Source organism: Notamacropus eugenii, chromosome 3, assembly GCF_028372415.1.
Source record: "Notamacropus eugenii isolate mMacEug1 chromosome 3, mMacEug1.pri_v2, whole genome shotgun sequence".
Lineage (NCBI taxonomy): Eukaryota > Metazoa > Chordata > Mammalia > Diprotodontia > Macropodidae > Notamacropus > Notamacropus eugenii.
The window spans coordinates 62,384,099-62,404,984 of NC_092874.1; the positions used below are offsets into that span (position 1 = coordinate 62,384,099).

General features: G+C 35.2%; 1 protein-coding gene across 14 annotated transcripts in view; it reads left to right on the forward strand.

Moving 5' to 3' along the window:
- MLLT10 (MLLT10 histone lysine methyltransferase DOT1L cofactor) overlaps positions 1-20,886 on the forward strand; it is a 259,175-nt gene that overhangs the window by 101,107 nt on the left and 137,182 nt on the right. For 13 of the 14 annotated variants that reach the window (XM_072651682.1, XM_072651678.1, XM_072651677.1 and 10 more), the window contains one exon: positions 1,543-1,638. The exons of the other annotated variant lie outside the window; for it this stretch is intronic. In XM_072651682.1, coding sequence (XP_072507783.1) covers positions 1,543-1,638 — 96 coding nt within the window. The remainder of the gene's footprint in view (positions 1-1,542; positions 1,639-20,886) is intronic. 14 annotated transcript variants of the gene reach the window in all.

Consider the following 20,886-nt stretch of genomic DNA (forward strand, 5'->3'; position numbering starts at 1 on the left):
CAAATGAATTTTTGTTTTGATAGTTTTTTGTTTGGAAGAAAATTTGTTCTAGGATGCCGCTTCCTGGTATTTTAAAAACATAATAGTCAACTAAACATGCAGATGTTCTTTTATTTGGGACAGTTACAGTTACATTTTAGTATTTTCAGCTTAATCTGCAGTTGAAATACTTCAGTAGATTATCCACTTTATGAGTTTATTTGTGCCACTGATTTTTCCTCTTCCAGTTTCATGACTTCTGTGAATTTTGCTTCTTCGGAAGAACTGAAATTCAAATCTGTACATTTGCTTCTTTTTGTTGGTTAAATGTTTCAGGATAATTCCTTTGGGAATTAATTTTGAAATTAATATATCTGAGCTTTCTAATATAAACATTGATGATTAAGTATTAGCTGACCATATTATCAAATGTTCCTTTGAAGGTCAAATATATGTATATTTTGTATCTTACCTGTTAGTGTCTCAGTCTTACTGAATTGTGCATAATGGTTTTGGGCCTCAGTTTTTTTTTTTTTCTGGGTTTTTTTTTTGTTTGTGTTTTTTTACATAATGATATTTTTAAATTGAGGCCAGAAACAAATCACATAAACAGGCATAATAATAGACATCAGATAGAGCCCCATTTAGTGAATCTAACCTAGAATAATTTAGTATATTTGTAATTCTACATTTTATACTTGTATATATTATTCCAGTGAAATAAAACCAGAGGTTTAAAGGTCAAATATTCTTGGAGAAATAATAAAAGGAATTTAGTAGTTTGCATATGAATAGACACTCTCTGTTTTCTAGGCATTTAAGATACTTTCCCAAGCACCCTATTAATTGTGTGGCTTTTTAAAAAATTAAGCTTTGTGTTTGCATGATAATACTCAACACCTTGTATGGCCAGTGTTATTTAGTTTTATACTTATTGCTTTTGATCACTCAGAAAAGCACTCACCTTATTCCTTTTTTATGCAGTGGCTTCAGTATTCTATAAACTGTTTTTCTTACTACCTACTAGTTATGCTGTTATTAATGTCTTTTAAATGCATGGGTCTGATATTGACATTCTTTTTTCACTTATTTCCTAATAGTAGCTTAATAATTAATTGTATAAAGGCTGATTTTAAAGAACTGTCTTTGTTACTGCTATTAACATAATATTGGAAGACCTCATGCTTTGTCTAAGGGCATGCAGTGATGTTCCAAATATTTACTTTTTCCAGCTTTTGCAGCTGCCGTAAAGACAATGTTTTCTTCCTTTGAGTTGAGACTTACAAAACAGGCATTAAACATATGGTAAATTTGTTTTAAAATAGCCGATACATTTTCCTTTTTTATGAAAACCATGGCATTCAAAATATTTCAGGATCAGGGTGAGATTTTCTTTTGCTATGCTTTGGATAATTATCTGATTGCTGTCCAAGCTCATTATAAAGAATGAAAGAATTTTATAAACTTCCATTTAAATTGGCTTGTGCCTTTAAAAAATAATTCCTTTACTATTTTATATACATATACACATATGTATATATATATATATATTTTCTCTTTTAGAAAAAGAGCAAACGGGGATCTAATAGGTCATATGATCAAAGTTTAAGTGATTCTTCCTCTCACTCTCAGGATAAACATCATGAGAAAGAGAAAAAAGTAAGTGGATTTGTTGTTGCTAATCATGTGGCACATCTACTTAAAAGCATCTTTTTCCAGCTAAATTCAGTTTTGTTAGTTAGAGATTTTAATAAATATGAAAAGGTCAGATTTATAAAGGGTGGTAGTCAGGTTTTAAAGGACACTTTACATATGTGTAAACAATATTGCTACCCTTTTGTATTCAACATTGAAAAACAGCATGAACGCAGCATGAGAGGGATGTATTTTCTTGCATGTATACGTAGTAGCCTTGTGAAATCTTTGGGATATAAATACTAAAGTTGGTTGATGTGATCACTAATAAGTTGACATGTAAATAAATGTCTTACCAACTTTTTCCCCACATAATGGAAAGAGTTTTGAAGTTTGCTGTTTGTTGGCCATTATTTTCAGTGATACTGGCAGCCTAGTACTTTCTAATGGCATAATGCCATGCTAGTCACATGAGAACTCTAATCTTCTAGTAAAAAATATAAATAGCATGCCTAAGTATTTTATTTGCCTTCCTGCTAACTAACCCTTTTTCTGCTTAGGTTTTAAAAGCTACATGATTAATTGTAAACTAGAAACTAGTGTTTTTTATAACACAAAGAATTTATAGTTCTTTAAAGACATTTTATAGTGATCATAGTGTGAAAAGAATGTGATATATAATACCTGTATGCATATATTTTAAAACGTTTTGATCAGTGTTCAGAAGTAAAATGAAGTCTTCTTAAATTTTTGATCTTGAAGTTTTCTAGTCTTAGTATTCAGTGATCATAATGCAACAATCAGCAGAGTTCACAGTATGAAGAGCCATTTCAAAATTTGTGATTAGAAACTTCTGTTCTTGTAGTAATTTCAGAAAATCTGATAGTTTTTGACAGACCATTTTTCAGTGACATTCCTTGTTTTCAGTGAAACCTATTTATCTCACATATTCTTTGAGGACACCATTAACAAGTAGTTATTTTAAGCCATTGTACAGTCTGCTCTAAATAGTGCTTCTCTAGCTGGTCATCATTTGTGTTTGCAGTTAACCTTTCTGTCCTTCTTTCCCTTAAATTTAGTAGCCTTTCGGGTATATTGATCTTGATTAAGTGAAATTTTTATCAGACCTCTGGATTATAGTTTTGGAGGCTCTTCAAGTTAAATTCAGCAAAGGTATATTAAGCACCTACTATATACAGATGAACTGTTCCCTTAATTGAAATGACAGGTGTGTGTGCTTCTACTTACTGCTATTTATATTAGTTCAGGGAATTTGGAACTTGGGTACCAAAGAGGTTCAATTACTTTGCAGAATACAGAGCGTTTTTAGATCTTTATTTTGCATAATCTGTGGACAACAACATGTTGAATTATCTTTTGGACTCAGGTTACAGTGATCCTATCCTTTGTTTTGAAATCATTATATACTTTAACACTGTATGGAAATAAGTAGAAAGGATGATTATTTAATTTATTTTAACACTATTTTCCTTCATTATATATAAGTGAACAAATATTAAGGACAGTGACAGCAGCATTCCATTAAATTGTTGCTGCTCTCTTAATTCCAAATTCATTCATTTATAGGAAGTACTGATTAAATTTCTTGGACTATGAAACTTTTAGTCATTCTTAATTATGAAAACAAGTTGATTTTTGTTGACTATAATAGATTATTTTTGAATTAAGATTTTATTAGCAAACTTCACAGAGTTTTAGGTAGCAGAAGTTAAATAATATTTACTTTTTAGGCATCATATAAAAGAATCCTCAATTTATTAATGAAACAGAATTTTAGTTATAGTTTTGCCCCTTGAATTCTGTGGTTTTAGCCGCATTGGAATATTAGCTGTTCTTCCCTAACATGCGTTTGTGGAATAATAAAAAAGTTGCTAGGTTTGAAGCCAAAAGACTTGAACTCATAGCTTGCCCTTGCTCACTATACCTGTGTGACTTTGAGCTACAATGAATTCATTTACAAGATAAAAGGGCTGTACTATCTCTAACTAATTTCTAGCTGTACTTGTATAATCCTTTGATCTTATCCTTCTAAGGAGTTTCCTATTCTTGAAATGTGTTTTTTGTATGTCAAGATTTTTCTTAAGGTCCCAGCTTAGGTATTATATCATCCACTCTGAAGAGTCTTCTTTGACTCTTCCCACAGGATAGTGATCATTCCTTTCTCAGATGCCATTTTTTATACCACAGTTACCTCCCAATAAGTTCACTCTCTTCACCTTTTTTTTCCATCTTGATAGTACTTTCTCCCCAATTTCTTGTAAAAACAACTTTCAACATTAATTTTTTAAAAAACTTTGCGTTACAATTTGTCACTCCCTTTCCCTCCTCCCCCCTCTCCCTGAGACAGTAATCAGTAATCAATTTCATATAGGTTATACATATACAGTCATTCAAAACATAGCTCCATAGTAGTCATATTGTGAAAGAAGGTGGAGATTTTAAAAAAACACGAAAAAAAGAAAATGAAGCATGATTTGATTTTTATTCAGACTCCATCAGTTATTTTTCTGGAGGTGGATAGCATTTTTCATCATGAGTTCTTTGGAATTGTCTTGGATCATTGTGTTGCCAAGAATAGCTAAGTCGTTCACAATTGATCATCATATAATACTGCAGTTCCTCTGTACAACATTTTCCCGGTTCTGCTCATTTCAGTTTGTATCAGGTTGTGTCTTTCCAGATTTTTCTGAAATCATCCTGCTCATCATTTCTTATAGCATAAAATTATTGCATTACATTCAGATATCACAGCTGGTTTAGCCAGTCCCCATTTGATGGATATCCCCTTGATTTCTAATTCTTTGCCATAGCAGAAGAGCTGCTATGAATATTTTTGTACAAATAAGTTCTTTTCCCTTTTCTTAGTCTCTTTGGGGTATATGCCTAGGCATTGTATTGCTGAATCAAAGGGTATACACAATTTTATACCCCTTGGGCATAGTTCCAAATTGTTTTCCAAAAATGATTGGCTGATTTTATAATTCCCCCAACATAAGATCCAACTTTAGAATCAATAAAACCAGATAAGTAAAACCAACCTAATATTAAGTTTGAAACTGAACAATTGAGTAATCTTTATGACCATTTCATGGCAGCATTGTCGTGTGATTATTAGAGTACTTGCTTGATTTAGATTCAGAGGACCTGGCTTCGGATCCTAGCTTTACCCTTCTAAGTCTTGGGTAAGTCCTTTATAGGACTCAATATCCTCATCTGTGAAATGAGAAGTCTTGAACAGATTTCTTCTAAAGTCTCTTCCACTCTAAACCTATGATGTTATTAACCAGTAACTATCATATTTGAACCACCTATAGGATTCTATGACTGTGGACCATGACTCTTCTACTGAAGTTCCTCACATATCTGACATTTTTTTATCTTGATCTAATTACACTCATTTTATCAAATCACAGAATTTGAGAGTAGGAATGCCCTGCAGTAGTATTTGAATTCAGGCCATTGTTTGCAGGACTTCTTGCTTGTGTTACATTGGGTTCAGGGAAATGTATGTTTTTTGTGTTTGTTTCTATTTTTCCGATCTTTGTATCCCCCATTGTAGATTCTGGGCCATGGCTGAGTTGAATGGAATCAGCATTGTGACCATAGATAAGTCACTTTGCCTCTGTGGAACTTCACTTTCTCATTTGTAATATGTGGGAGTTGGTCACTTGTAGCTTATAACTTACATGAAATCTTTTAGTTGTTAAATGCAACAGAGTTTGATTTGTCTTTATTTCGGTAAGCTCTTTACTTAAATATAAACCATATGAAGAAGCCATAGACTAGTTTAAGACTTTGTTCTGGACTTAATTTGATTATCTTATTTGACTACTCATTGCTATACTCTGTAAATGGCATTTACATTGCTTTCTTGACTTCTTTTTTGTATATATTTTAGTTCTTGTCACTTGTCTGGAAAAAACAAATTGTTTCTATTGTGGAATGGATTCCAAAGGTGTGATTGTTGTTTTTTGGTATCTGAAAAATTTTGATAATGAGAGACCCTTCAGGCTGTACTTTAAGAAGTTCCATAAATAATTTTGATGTCATTGGTAGTTTTATTAGACAATTTAACCAAAGAATGCTAGTGCAACATTGCAAAAGAGGTGTCTTGGCTATTGTAATACCTGAAGGAATCTACTCATAAAGGAAATCAAGCTGCTGTTTATCCAATCTGCAGAGTACTAAGTTGATGCTCATTAGCAAGAGAAGATGATTTTAGTTAAGTTGCCAAGAGCATATTGGCTCTGGAGATTTGAAAGGGTGTATTCTTTTGATTTTTGTTTATGATGCATCCTTGGATTATTACTTGATTGTTTTAGGGTGGCAGAAAAGTGTTTAAAAACAAAAATCCCTCAGTTGAGTATTAAATAGTATCTTGTCTTGGAACATCCTGACAATTGTGATTTAGGTTGTGGTTACATTGCTTAATTTGACAATAGTTAGAATCGGCAAAGATAGTAATGTGCCGTAGTGGAAAGAGCTATTGATTTGGAATTGAAAAGCCTATTTAAATCTTGTCCTCAACATTTAATCATTAACAAGTCATTTAACCTTTTAAATTCTCTCCTTTCTCTTTAGTCAAGTTGGGATGATAATATCTGGTATACTTAGGTATTTTATAGGATTGTTATGAGAGTACAATAAAGTGAAATGGAGCCAAGATGGCAGAGTAAAAGGCAGGGACTTATCTGAGCTCTTCCTGAAACTCCTCCAAAATGACTCTAAACAAAATCTACAGCAGCAGAACAAAGAGATGAAGTATAATGGATTTCCAGCCCAAGATAACTTGGAAGATTGGTAGGAAAGGTCTGTTTCACCAAGGTGAGATAAGAGCACTATCCAGTGCAATCCAACCCCAGCATAGACCTGGCCCCAGCAAATCCAGAGCAGTGGTGACTGAATCACTCGCAGCAGTGGAGATTTCAAGACTTCTCAGCCCACGGATGCCAAAGACCACTTAGAAGGTCAGCAGGAAAGGTCTGTCTCACCTGGGTGAGAGTGGAGCACACACCTCCTGTGCACAGCTCCACCCCCAGCAAACCAGGAGCACACCTTGTGAGTAAGTCAGTTAGCAGTGGTAGTTTGCTGTTGCTGCTTCCATCGCTGTCAGCCAACAGACAATCATACCACCTTGGAAGAACTAAAAACTTACAGATCCCTAGTAGAAGTATTTCTGAAAACAGTTGCCCTGAAATTTGGGACAGTGCACGCTGCACTGTGGAAGCAAAGTCCTACTTTAACAAAGATTTAAAAGTCAACTAATAAGCTGGGAAAATGAGTAAAGAATGAGAAAAAAACTCGACTGTTGAAAGTTACTGTGGTGACAAGGAAGATCAAAACACCCTCGGAAGAAGACGAAGTCAAAGATATTATATCCAAAGCCTCCAAGAAAAATAAGAATTGGTTGCAAGCCATGGAACAACTCAAAAAGAATTTTGAAAATCAAATAAGAGAGGTAGAGGAAAAACTGAGAAGAGAAATGAGAATGATGCAAGATAATCATGAAGAAGATGTCAACAGCTTGGTAGAGGAGTGACAAAAAAATACTGAAAATGGCACCTTAAAAAAATAGACTAACCCAAATGATAAAAAAGTTCCAAAAAGCTAATGAGAAGAAGAAAGCCTTAAAAAGCAGAATTGGCCAGATGGAAAAGGAGGTCCAAAAAGCTCACTGAAGAAAATAGTTCCTTAAAAATTAGAATGGAGCAAATGGAAGTTAATGACTATGAGAAATCAAGAAACAAAACAAGACCAGAAGAATGAAAAAATAGAAGATAATGTGAAATAGCTCATTGGAAAAAGCTCTGACCTAGAAAATAGATCCAGGAGAGATAATTTAGAAATTGTCAAGGAAAACTGCCCTGATATTCTAGAACCAGAGGGTAAAATAGAAATTGAAAGAATCCACTGATCACCTCCTAAAAGGGATCCCAAAATGACAAGTCACAGGAATATTATAACCAAATTCCAGAGTTCCCAGGTCAAGGAGACAATATTTCATGCAGCCAGAAAAAAAACAATGTGATAGAGCCACAGTCATGAAAATACAAGATTTCCGCCTTAAAGGATTAGAAGGCTTGGAATGTATTTGGGAATGTAAAGGAGCTAGAATTAAAACCAAGAATCACCTATCCAGCAAAACTGTGTATAATTCTTCAGGGAAAAATATGGATATTCAGTGAGACAGACCTTTCATCATTCTTGAGGAGAAGACCAGAGTTGAATGGAAAATTTGAGTTTCAAAAACAAGACTCAAAAGAAGCCTAAAAATGTAAGCAGGAAAGGGAAATCATAAAAGGCTGAATAAGTTTAAACTTTATACATTCCTGTATGGGGAGATAATATTTGTAACTTATAAGATATTTGCCATTATTAGGGTAGTTAGAAGGAGCATATATAGAAAGAGTGGTATAGGGTGTGTTCAGGGAGGACCAGAACCTTTGGTGTGATGGCTGCCAAGCCCTTTTCAGGGCTGCTTTCCACCTTTGGTGTCCACCTGTTCCACCCAACTCTCACCTGTAGCTCCAAGAAGCTGCAGCATGTGCAGTGGCCACACCCCAGTAAACCATTTCAGCAGTTGGGCCCAACCAGGTTGAGGGTAACCAAGGGGTCCCAAACCCATTGGTGAGTTAAAGGAGTGTCTACCCCACCATGTGAAGACTTCCCCTGATGGAATGGGCAGATGAGAACAGTTTGTTCCAATGGCCATGAAGGTAGCTGAAGTAGGCAATGTGGAGTGCTAAGAGCTTAGTTAGACACCAAAGACCCCGAGGTCAACCACTGCATTCTGAGCCATCACCAGCCATCTTGGCTGTCCTGCCCCTGGATTCTGATGACTCTGGAGGAGAGAGTTAGGCTGACGATTTCATGCAACTCTGCCTCACTTAAATCTAGTTTATGCACGAATCAAAAGACATCACCCATACCATTTTACTATTATACCTCAAGATCCTGTTGCGACAGACAAGTGATGAATCAGCAGGTGTGGATAAAACTCTGCACATTGGAGACCCAGTCCATAGGGTCATTTCTCACTGGAAGCAGCAGTGGGATTCAGCAGCCCCCTGGGTGTCTGAGCAGCCTTTTAAGGATTGCACTGCTTACCTCCTGGTGTGAGGAAGGGGGCTAGAAAAGGTGTCCTAAACATTGTCTGCTTACCCCACCCTGGCCTGATTACCACGGCAGGTGGGGTATCCCACTCTGTGGTTGAAACACAGAGAAAAAGTATCAGTAAAAAATATCAGCCAAGATGATTCCACTCACCATTAGCACATGGAACGTGTGCACACACTTACAGAACAGAAAATCCAGTAGACCTGAAAGATGAACTGCTCTTATTGCAAGAAAACTCAACAGGTAAGTTGAACAAGGCTGGCAAATGAAGGCCAGCTTACTGGTGTCCTAACTGGATACACATTTTTCTGGAGTGGCCACAGTGAAGCGGAGTACTGTGAAGCTGGTGAACGTTTTGCCATGAAAATTAATCTAGTCAGCAAGTTGGTACATTTGCCAAAAGGAGTGAATGACAGGCTCATGACAATGCAATTGCCACATGCAGGAAAAGGCCATGCCACCATCATCAGTGCCTATACTCCCACCATGACGAACCTTGATGAGGTCAAAGAAAAATTTTGTTAAGACCTAGAGACCCTTATTGTCAATGTGCCAGAAGAAGACAAGCTTATAATTCTGGGTGATTTCATGCTAGAGTAGGCTCAGACTACCAGACTTGGCTGAGAGTCCTAGGGAGGAATGGAATTGGAAACAGCATCAGGATTGGTCATTTACTGCTGAAGACTTGTGCATTGCATGACCTTCTTATCACAAACACTGTTTTCCGTTTGCCTAAATACAACAAAACTTTATGGATGCACCCTTGCAGCAAACATTGGCATCTAATAGACTATGTGAGTATAAGGAGAAATTCAGACAAGATATGAGAGTAACAAAGGCAGTTTGGGGTGCAGAGTGCTGGACTGATCATAGTCTTATCCTTTGCAAGCTAAATATTTACATTCATCAAAAGTGCTGCCCCCAAGGCAAAATGACTACCAGAAGAATTAATGTCCACAAATTAGAGCTCTTCTTTGAGCGTGAACAATTTGTTGCTAACTTGGAGGGAAAGTTGAGCCAACACACAGTTGGCAACAATGGAGCAGGAAAGGAGTGGGCACCTTTCAGAAATTTGGTGTATAGCATTGCATTTACTCATCTGGGTCAGAACACTCACAAACCCAAAACTGGTTTGATGAAAATGATGGGGAAATTAAGAAGCTGCTAAATGAAAAACGTGATCTCCACAGGATTTACCAGCAGGACAGTTCATCCACCTCTAAGAAGTCAGAATTTAATTCCATCAAACGCTAAGTACAAGCAAAGCTTAGAGAGATACAGTATTCCTGGGTCAGTAAGAAGGCAAATGAAATTCAGTTTTATGCTGTTAGTAACAATCCAAAACTCTTTTTATGATTGCCTGAAAGCTATTTATGGACCAAAAACCTATGGTGCATCACAACTTCTCAGTGCTGATGGAGACATATTGGTTAGTATAAGGACATGATCCTAGAGAGATGGGCTGAACACTTGCATAGTGTTCTCAACAGACCATCATCAATCAATGCTGAGGCCATTGACCATTTACCTCAGGTTGAAGTCAATTCCTCCTTAGCTGAACTTCCAACTGAAGAAGAGGTTTTGAAGGCCAATAGGCTCCTTTCATGTGACAAAGCACCTGGTGCTGATTCTATTCCAGCTGAGATTTACAAGGTAGGGGAACCATTGCTCATACAAAAGCTGATTGAAATTTTCCAGGTTATATGGCAAGAGGAGGTTATCCTCCAGGATTTCAGGGATGCCTCCGTTGTCCATCTCCATAAAGGTAAAGGGAATAGATTGTTCTCCAACAATCACAGGGGGGTTCTTTCACTTAGTCATTGCTGACAAAATGCTTGCTAGAGTCCTCCTTAATAGTCTGATCCTTCACCTGGAAGATGGTCATATACCTGAGAGCCAGTGTGGCTTCAGAAAGGATCGAGGAACAGTTGATATGGTGTTTACTCCCCAACAACTCCAGGAGAAATGTCAGGAGCAGAACAGAGATCTATACATAACATTTGTAGATGTGACCAAGGCCTTTGACACTGTTAGTCATGAGTACTTATGGAAAATTATGTCGAAACTTGGTTACCCAGAGAAGTTCGTCAGTATTGTACATCAATTTCGTGATGGCATTTTTGCTGGGGTTCTGAATAGTGGACAGTCTTCTTGTGCCTTCCCAGTCACCAATGGAGTGAAACAACTGTGTGTTTACTCCCATGCTTTTTAGCATGATGATGAACCAAGGCATCAAGGTCAACTACCATGCTGATGGTAAGTTCTTCAATTTGAAAAAGCTACAAGCTAAGACCAAAGTAGAGGGAGTGCTGGTGCATGATTTGCTGTTTGCAGATGATTGTGCACTCAATGCAGCCTCTGAAGCTGAGATGCAACAAAGTATGGGTCAGTTCTCTGCTGCCTGTGCTAATTTTGGCCTAATAATCAACAGCAAGAAAACACAGGTGCTCCATCAGCCACCACCACACCATCCATACGTGGAACCATTGGTTACAACAAAAGGAGAAATTTTGAATGCTGTGGATAAGTTCACTTACCTTGGTAGTGTACTTTCTAGGGATGTACACATTGGCAGTGAGGTTGATGCATGCATTCCCAGAGTTAGTGCAGTGATTGTGAGGCTCTGAAGAGAAGGTTGGGAGAGAAATATTAGACTGACTACCAAACTGAAGGTCTCCAGAGCCGTTAAGGGGTGAAGGGAATGTACTGGGAGAAGGAGAAAGGGAGAGGTAGAATGGAGTACATTAACTCACATAAAAGAGGCCAAAAAAACCTTTTGCAGCACAGGGAAAGGGGGGGAGGTGAAGGGGAGGGAGTGAACCTTTTTTCATCAGAACTGGCTCCAAGAAGTAATAGCATATGTACTTAGTTGGGTATAGAAACCTACCTTACCCTACGGGAAGGTAGAAGGGAGGACAGATTGGGGGAGGGATAGTCAGAAGCGAAATATTTTTGAGGAGAGCCTGAGTAAAGGAAAGGAAATAGAATAAATGGGGGCAGGGAATAGAATGAAGTACAGTTAGCAGTAGTGACTGTGAAAAAAATTTTGCAGCATGTTTGTCTTTATCAAAGACCTCATTTTTCAAAAATAGAGTACTGAGTGAAATTGATAGAAATTTATAGAGCCATTCCCCAGTTGATAAATGACCAAAAGATACCATCACTTTTCAGATGAAGTAATCAAAGCTGAGTATAGCCATATGAAAAAATGCTCTAACTCACTATTGATTAGAGAAATTAAAATTAAAACAATTCTGATGTACTACCTCAGACTGACTAATAGGTAGACTAATAGAGAAAAGGTAAAAGAGTAAAATAAAGTAATATACATGTTTTACAAACCTTAAAACGAGGTTCCCAATGTTATGTAGTAACGCTCATCCCTGTCTTGTTGACAATTTTATTTTTCATTATAAATTTAGCAATTATTAACAAACATTTTAATATACATAGAATGAATGGAATCTAAAAATGTGAGTGTTTGCTATATTTAGTTTTTTAAGTGTATGTTACATTTATGAGGTGGTTAAATAACCCAACATCTTTGTGTGTCCTCTTCTCAATTTTTTCTTTTCCTCCATGTTAATAAAATTTTATGCTTTTTTTTGTTTATTTTCTTTATCACTATCATGTCCTGTAGTGGAAGGTCTCCTTGTTTGTAATTTAAAATCTTTTTCTTCGTGATGAATTTAACAATCATCAACGAACATGAACATTTCAGTATGTGAAGAAGGAAAAAGAGGGTTGCATACGAACCTATAAATTCATTAGGTCATTGTAAGTGTACGTTAAATTTATCATAGTAGCAAAACTCCTGGTATATTTGTGTCTTGTTTACTTACGAAATATCTTTCTTCCTTTCCTGTCTCCCCTTCCTCATCATTTCCTTCCTTCTCCTTTTTCTCTCCCTCTATTTTTCCTCCTGCTTCTTCCCATCCCCCTCCTTTTTTCTTTTCCCTCCTTTTCCTTCCTAACTCCCCCTCCCTCGCTTGCTCCCTCCTTTCTTTATTTTTCACAGCTATCACTACTTATTAATGCCTATTTCATGCCTATTTCATGTTCTAAATAGAAATGCACTTCTGTAACAGATGAGTATAACAAGCAAAATAACTTACCGTATGAGCTGTCTTAAAATGCATGTCTTGTATTTTGAACTTGTGGTTAGTTACTCTGTTGATCATGAAGGTCTTCAATTGTTGTTTTCCTTTACATTTTTGTGGTTATTGTGTAAATTGTTTCCTGAGTTTTGCATCACTTCATGTATGTAATCCCAAATTTTGCTCCATCCTCTTTTTTATTTCTTATACTAAGTATTATTCCATTATATTCATATGCTATAAATTGTTCATCCATTTTCCAGTCGATGGACACCTACTTTCTTTCCTCTTCTTGAGAATACAAATAGTAGATTGTATATGAAACTAAATTTTATATTTTGTTTCACTTTTCATACTTTATTATTTCATACCCTAGTATATTTTTACATCCTGTATAAATTTTATATGTTGTTTTAAAAATTGTCCTTGCTTATTTGTACTTTCTGAACTTGTGCCTGTTTTCTTCTGTGCATTTTTAAAATGTTTCAGTGACCTCCCCTATATTTTGCATCAATATTGCTTCCCCACCCAGCCTTCAATACCATTTTACTCAGTTTAAATACTATAATCCTCACTTTAAACTTAAACTCAAAAGGCACTATGAAAATACTCAGTTTAAAACAAAAGTGGAAAAAATTTTCTTGTTACCTGTAAGCATAGTCAAGCAGAATGGATCCATAGTGACTATTGTCAAAAATTTATCTCTTTAAGAAACATGTTCATTACCTCTTTGTTAGGTAATTTGTAAAATATGTTTCATTCTGGGTTTTCTGGAGCCATGATTAGTTATTGAGTTGATCAAAGTCCTTAAATCTTTTAAAGATATTTTTTCTTTAAAATGTTGTTATCCTTTTATAGATGGTTCTGTCTTTATGTACTTGACTCTTCATCATTTCTTACAACCCAGGATTCTTTGAAATTATTCCTTTCAGCAAAATAACATTCCTTTCTTTTATTGAGCCACAAATTTTTCATACATTTCCAAATTCATAGAGATTTTCTTAAATTCAAGTTATTTTTTATTTTTTTCTGTCTTTTACACTCTCCTTTGGGATTAAGAAGTTTGTTCTGTTTATGCCTCTGGTATTATATGGTATATATCTGGTATTATACTCCCTCTTAATCCCACCCTTTCTCCTCTTGTTTCTCAGTTTGATATATTTCTACACCGAACTATTTATGATTGTTCAGCCATGGTTTTTGGTTTGTTTTTTTTTTTTTCAGATGAAAGCAGGGTTTGTATGATGGCTGTTTCCTCCATCCATTCCCCAATATTTATATACCATTCTTTTTCACACATACACCCCAGATATGAGATGTAGCAAATTTTCTCTACTTTCATTCTGTGCTAGTAAATTTTTCCTTTATACCTTTTCTTTCTTCTGTTCAAACTCTCAGAGCACAAACAATTCATAACCATGTTCTTTTTCTTATTCAATACCTCATTTATTTTTACTCATGTACTTATGTTATCAGCATTCCTATTCTGCTCTGGTCTTTTTATCAGAAGTGCTTGAAAGGTCTATGGTGAGAACACCATCCTAACCCCTTCCCCCATCCATATTATTTGGCTCGTTTTTCCTTAAAATGTATTGAAATAAAAATGTATTGATGCCTTAGTCCACCTTCAGAAAGAGAATTGATGAACTCTAAATTCAGATTGAAGTATACTTTTTATACTTTTTTTTGTGTTTGGCTAATATGGAAATTTGTATTACATAATTTTACATTTATAATTTATATCAAATTAATTGCCTTCTCAAGGAAGGAGGGAGGAGTATGAAGGAGGGAATTTTGAACTCAAAATAAAGCAAAAGTAATGTTAAAAACTTCTTTTTTACATGTAATTGGAAAATATTTAACAAAATAAAAATATATTTGGAAAAACACAGATATTGAAGCCATCCTTGAGACTTGATGGACTTAAAAGGCATACACTCCTAACATTACTTCCTTGTTGCCTGAGTAGGAACTTCAGGTGTACCTCTTATGTTTGACTGCTGTAATAAGATGGACATCTCAGGCCATATACATCTTCACATATTTTGCTGCAAGCATCTTGCTCACCGTTTGTTATAGCATGATAGTATTTGTCATCATAAACCACTACTTGTTCAGCTATTCCCTCACTGATGGGCATCTTTAAAGAATTTCTAATTCTTTGCCTCTGTGAAAAGAGTTGCTATAAAATATTTTTGTACTTGTAAATCCTTTTCCTTTTTTTTTTTTTTTAATGATACAGACCTAGTAGGGGTACTGGGTATGCACAGTTTTATAGTTCTTTGGGCATAGTTCCAAGTTGTTTTGCCATAGGACCAGTTCATAACTCCACCAGTGTATTAGTGTGCTCATTTTTCCATATCTACTCAAGGAGTTGTCCCTTTCCTTTTCTGTCATGTTAGCCAAGCTAATAGGAATCAAGTGTTACCTCAGAATTATTTTAATTTACACTTCTCCAATTAATAGTGACTTAGAATATTTCTTCAAATGAATATAGATTGCTCTGCTTTCCTCTTCTGGGAACTGCCTATTCATATCGTTTGACCATTTATCAATTAGGAAATGACTCTTATTTTTATAAATTTGACTCAGTTCCCTACATATTTCATAAGAGGTCTTGATCAGAGAAATTTGCTGTAAATCCCCCCTCCTGTTTCCTCCTTTCCTTCTAATTTTGACTGCATTAATTATAGGTGTGCAAAACATTTTTAATTTCATATAATCAAAATTACTCATTTTACTTCCTGTGATCTTTCTCTTATTTGGTCATAAAACCCTTCTTAACCAAGAGTCTGACAGGGATTTTTGTCCAGGCTTCCCTCAGTTTGCTTATAATTTTGCCCTTTATCTAAATCATGTGTCCATTTTGATATCTTGATAGATGATGTCCGATGTTGGTCTATATCTAATTTCTTCCACATTATCCAGTTTAACAAGCATTTTTTGCTGAATACTTAGTTCTTGCCCCCAAAGCTTCACTCTTTGAGTTTGTCTAACGCTAGATTTCTGTGGTAACTTAATACTGTATATTATGTGCCTGATCTATTCTACTGATCCATCACTACTTCTTCACATCAGATTGTTTTGATGATTACTGCTTTGTAATGCAGTTTGAAATCTGGTAGTGGTAGGTCACCTTCACTTTTTTAATATATTATATATATATTCTTGATCTTTTGTCCTTCCAGATGAATTTTGTTATTTTTTTAGCTCTATAAAATGATGTTTTGATTGGTATGGTATTGGTACTTATTGAATAAGTAAATGAATTTAGGTAGAATTGTCGTTTTAATTATATTGCCTAGCCTCTCCATGATCAATGAATATTTCTCCAGCTGTATAGATCTGTGTTTATTTCTTTGAAAAGTGTTTTGTAGTTGTCTTCATAAAATTCCTGCGTTTGTCTTAGCAGGTGGACTCTCAAGTATTTTGTGTTGTCTGCAGTTATTTGAAATGGAATTTTTCTTTCTATCTTTTCTTGCTTGCCTCTGTCAGTATTATATAAAAATGCTAATGATTTATGTGGGTTTATTTTGTATCCTACAACTTTGCTAAAGTTGATTATTTCAACTAGTTTTTTAGTTGATTAGGATTCTTTAAATATACTACCATATCTTCTGTAAAGAGTAATTAGTTTTGTTTCCTCATTGTCTGTTTTTATTCCTTCAGTTTCTTTTTCTTGTCATATTGCCATATGTAGTGTTTCTGTTTCAGGTAGGTTTCTTGTAAACAGTATATTATTGGATTCTAGTTTCTTCTCCACTCTGTTTTCTGCTTCCATTTTATGGACAATTAATCCCATTCACATTAATATGATTACTACATGTTTACTACATATATTTCCTTCCATCCTATTTTCTTCTGTTTATCTTTCTCTCTTTTTACCCAGTCCCTCTTCTGAAGTTATATTTTGCTTTTGACCACTTCCTCCCTTGTTTCCTCCATTTTATCACTCATCCTCTACCCATCTTTTTCTTTTCCCCTTCTCCTTGTACTCCCCTGGTGGGTAAAATAAAATTTAAACCCACGTGATTATGTATGTATAGTCCTACTTTTTTTGAATCCGTTCAGAGGAGAATGAGGCTCATATGTTACCCATCCCTCTATTATCTTTTCCACTGTAAATACTCTTCCATGTATGCCTCTTTAATGTGAGATAACTTTGCCCATTCTTCCTTTTCTTTCCTCATTTTCCAGTGTGTCCCTCTTTCTCACTTCTCCTTTTTTTGAGATTGTCCCAACACAATTAATCCATACCCATGACCCTCTGTATACTCCTCCTAACTTCCCTAATAAAGACAAAGTTCTTAGGAGTTTCAGGTATCATGTTCCCATGTAGAAATGTAAACGGTTTAACCTGTATTAAGTCCTTTGTAATTTTACTTTCCTGTTTATCCTTTTATGCTGCTCTTGTGTCTTGTATTTGGATGTTATTTTTTCTATTCAGTCCTGGTCTTTTCATCAGGAATTCTTGAAAGGCATATATTTTGAAATGTACATTAAAACATCTGTTAGTCACATTACACCTATCGGATTGGCTAATATGACAGAAAAGGAAAATGATGCTGGAGAAGATGTGGGAAAATTTGAACACTAATGCATTCGTTGTTGGAATTGTGAACTGTTCCACCCCTTCCACTATGTATACCCTTTGATCCACCAATATCAGTACTAGTTCTGTACCCAAAAGAGATCATAAAAAAGGGAGAAAGACTTACATGTACACAGATATTCACAGCAATTCTTTTTTGCAATGGCAAAAGAATTGGAAATTGAGGGGAATGACCATCAGTTGGGAAATGACTGAACAAAATGTGGTGTATGAATGTAATGGAATACTATCATGTAGTGAGGTGAACAGAACCAGGAGACGTTATTACAGTAAAAACAACATTGTCTAGTGATCAACTCTGATAAGACTTAACTCTTCTCAGCAATAAAATGATTCAAGACAGTTCCAAAAGACTCATGATGGAAAATGCTATCCACATCCAGAGAAAGAACTGTGGAATCTGAATGCAGATCAAAACCTACTATCTGCATTTTTTTTGTTTTGTTCTGTTTCTTCTTTCATAACCTGACTAATGTGGAAATTTATTTAATACGATTGTACATGTATAACTTATATCAGATTACACACTCTTGGGGCTGGGGAGAGAGGGAGGGCGAAAAATTTTAAACTCAAAATCTTATAAAAAATGAATGTAGAAAACTGCGTTTACATGTAATTGGAAAAAAAATAAAATACTTAAAAAAAATGTCTTCTATTTCTCTAGATGTCCATTTAATCCCTACGGGAAAAGGTTTATACTCAAGTTTTGCTGGATAGGTTATTTTTCGTTGTAATGCTAGCTCCTTTTCCTTGTGGAATATCATATTCCAAGTCTTTTGACCTTTCATTGTGGTAGCTGCTAAATCTTGTGTGATCCTGATCAGGACTCCATGGTTTCTTTCTGCCTGCTTGAAACAACTGCTGGTCTTGTCCCCGGTTACCACACAGATACCCCTCTTAATGTCTGTGTGGAAGTGTGGGAAGTGAGAGGTCCTGGAACTATTCTCCATGACCCACAGCTAGTGCCATGTTGCTCCCAGCCAACCACTACCCCATTATCGCAGACGTTTCCTTCCATATTCCTAAGTTGTCTTGAGATGGAGTGTTTCACCCTGACTTTTTGTTTGACTCTGCTGATACTGAGTTCATTTTGATGGATTATTTTAAAATTGGTTGGATGGTAACGTTAAGAGAGTTCCACTGGAATGCTTCCTCTATTCCCATATCTTGGCTCCATTTCCTCATTTTGTTTTAGTAGCAAACTAGTCAGAACATAGCCTAAGCTAGATCAGATCAGAACATGGTCTAATTTCCATACTCAGCTTTTTAGATTTTTATTCTTGGTGATAAGACTTTAGCCTTTTACGTTGGAATGTTGCATTCCAATATCTCTGGTTCTTAGTAGAAGCTTCTAGGTCAAGTGTGACCCTGAGTGGGGTTCTTTGTTACTTCGTTTGAATATTTCTTTGTCAAAATATAATTTTTAGATATTGTAATAAATCAAGGATGCTTGATGTGGGAGTCTAGGACTTTTAATATGTTATTCTTGAGTTTTATCTTTTTGGGGTTTCTTCCAGGAGGTAATTTTTTAAATCATGATTTTAGAGGTATTTAATGATTCTTAAATTATGTTTCTTAGCCCTGTTTGTTTTGGTATCTTTTCTTTTTCTTTTATTTCAAGTTTTCAATAGTTTGATTTTTTTCTAATACTTCTTATTGTCTCATGGAATTATTGATTTTTCTTTGTTCTCTAGGTATTTTAAAGGGGTCATTTAATTGGGTAATATCTACTACTTAACTGTTAAAAGCCATTCACCTTTTGATTCTTTACTTTAGAGCTTTTCTTTGATTTTTAAAATAGTTTCCTTCCTTCTGGGTAATCATGTATTTTTTGTAGGCAATTTGGTTTTTTTTCTTTGCTTGCAGTTGTGATAGAATTATTCTCCTTCTTTTGAGGTCTCTCTAGATTTGTAGTAATTTTTTGTCCCATTTGATGTCTTCTTTGATTATTCATCTCTTCAGCTTTAATTCCCAAATTGGGACCAAAGCTATATATTATGTTCTTTGTTGTTCTTTTTGGTAAGTTGGTCTTCCTGCATTTCATCTCACACTGAATACTCCTTCCTGTGCTGAATGTTACTTCCTGGAGTTCACTCCTTTGAATCTTTGAGGTCCTATTCTCAAAATGGAGATATATGAACCTCAGAGATCGAGATTGTGTAGTACCCCCATCTGGCTGCTTGTTTTTCCTTCTGTTCTAGCCATGAGTTTATAACCCTTCTGGCATTTCCTACAGGAGCTTACCATCATCCTTGCTGCCTCTGGATAGGGAACTCTCCTACAGGTGTCTCTTACTCTTCGCTTGCTCCATCAGCTGTCTACATTTCTTCTGCATATGTTAAACACTGGCTGATTTTTTTGTCCAGTTCAGGTGACAAAAGGTCATTTTAATGATTTCAGTTTTTAAACTTTTTATCATTATTTATTACAAATTTCAGATTTTTACTTGAATAAGGTATGTGGGACCTGGGGAGCCATCTTAAAGTCCCAATTCAGTCTTACAACGTAATGTGATGCTGTATTTTGGTACATAATTTTGTTTTAAACAGAATTTTCTCATTCCTTACAGTTTTTTTTATTAAGTAATCTATGTACATATTTTTTTCTGTATGCCTTTAATTCAAATAAATTATGAAACTTTTCTAGAACAAATAAATTCTAATTTAATAAATTCAACTATGCCATTCAATAATGAAGTACCAATGCTTATTCAAGAAGTATTTGCAATTAATAATTTTAGACAAATTTAAAATCACTTCTTTAGCATTTCAAATGAGAGCATCTTTGATATATTACAATATCTAAAAATTACATTTTGACAAAGAAAACCTATTAAAAGTGTACTTATAAAAATGAACATTGAGAAATATAACAGATATTAAGTTACTTTTGACCTCTCCCTTAAGTCATCTAACTTTGTTAAGACACTTTACATAAATTGAGTGCATCAGACAGCATGATCATGCAGCTCATCTTTGGGATGAGACTGTTCTGGCAGATTGTGTCTGCCCTCAGATTTGGCAGTGTGTTCAAATTTGACCTCTTTAGCACTTACTGTATTAAATAGCTGCTGTGGTCCATTCACTGTCAGTTTAAATGATTTTTTTTTTTGCAGTGGATTTATTATTGTATGATTGATACTTAATATTCAGTAATTTTGACCATTGATGATCTTGCTCTGCTGTCCCCAGAGGGTCTTATTTTCTGCCTTGTTAGAAGTGTTCACTGAAGTTTAAAAACCTCCGTCTTTTAAAAAAAGTTTTAATTAATTTATTTGTTTTCAGTTTTCAGCAATCACTTCTATAAATCTTAAGTTTTCTCCCCTTCTTCCCTCCCTGAGGCGGCATGCCTTCTTATATGGGTTCTACACATACATTCTTGTTAAACTCATTTTCACATTAGTCATGATGCATAAAAGAATTAAAA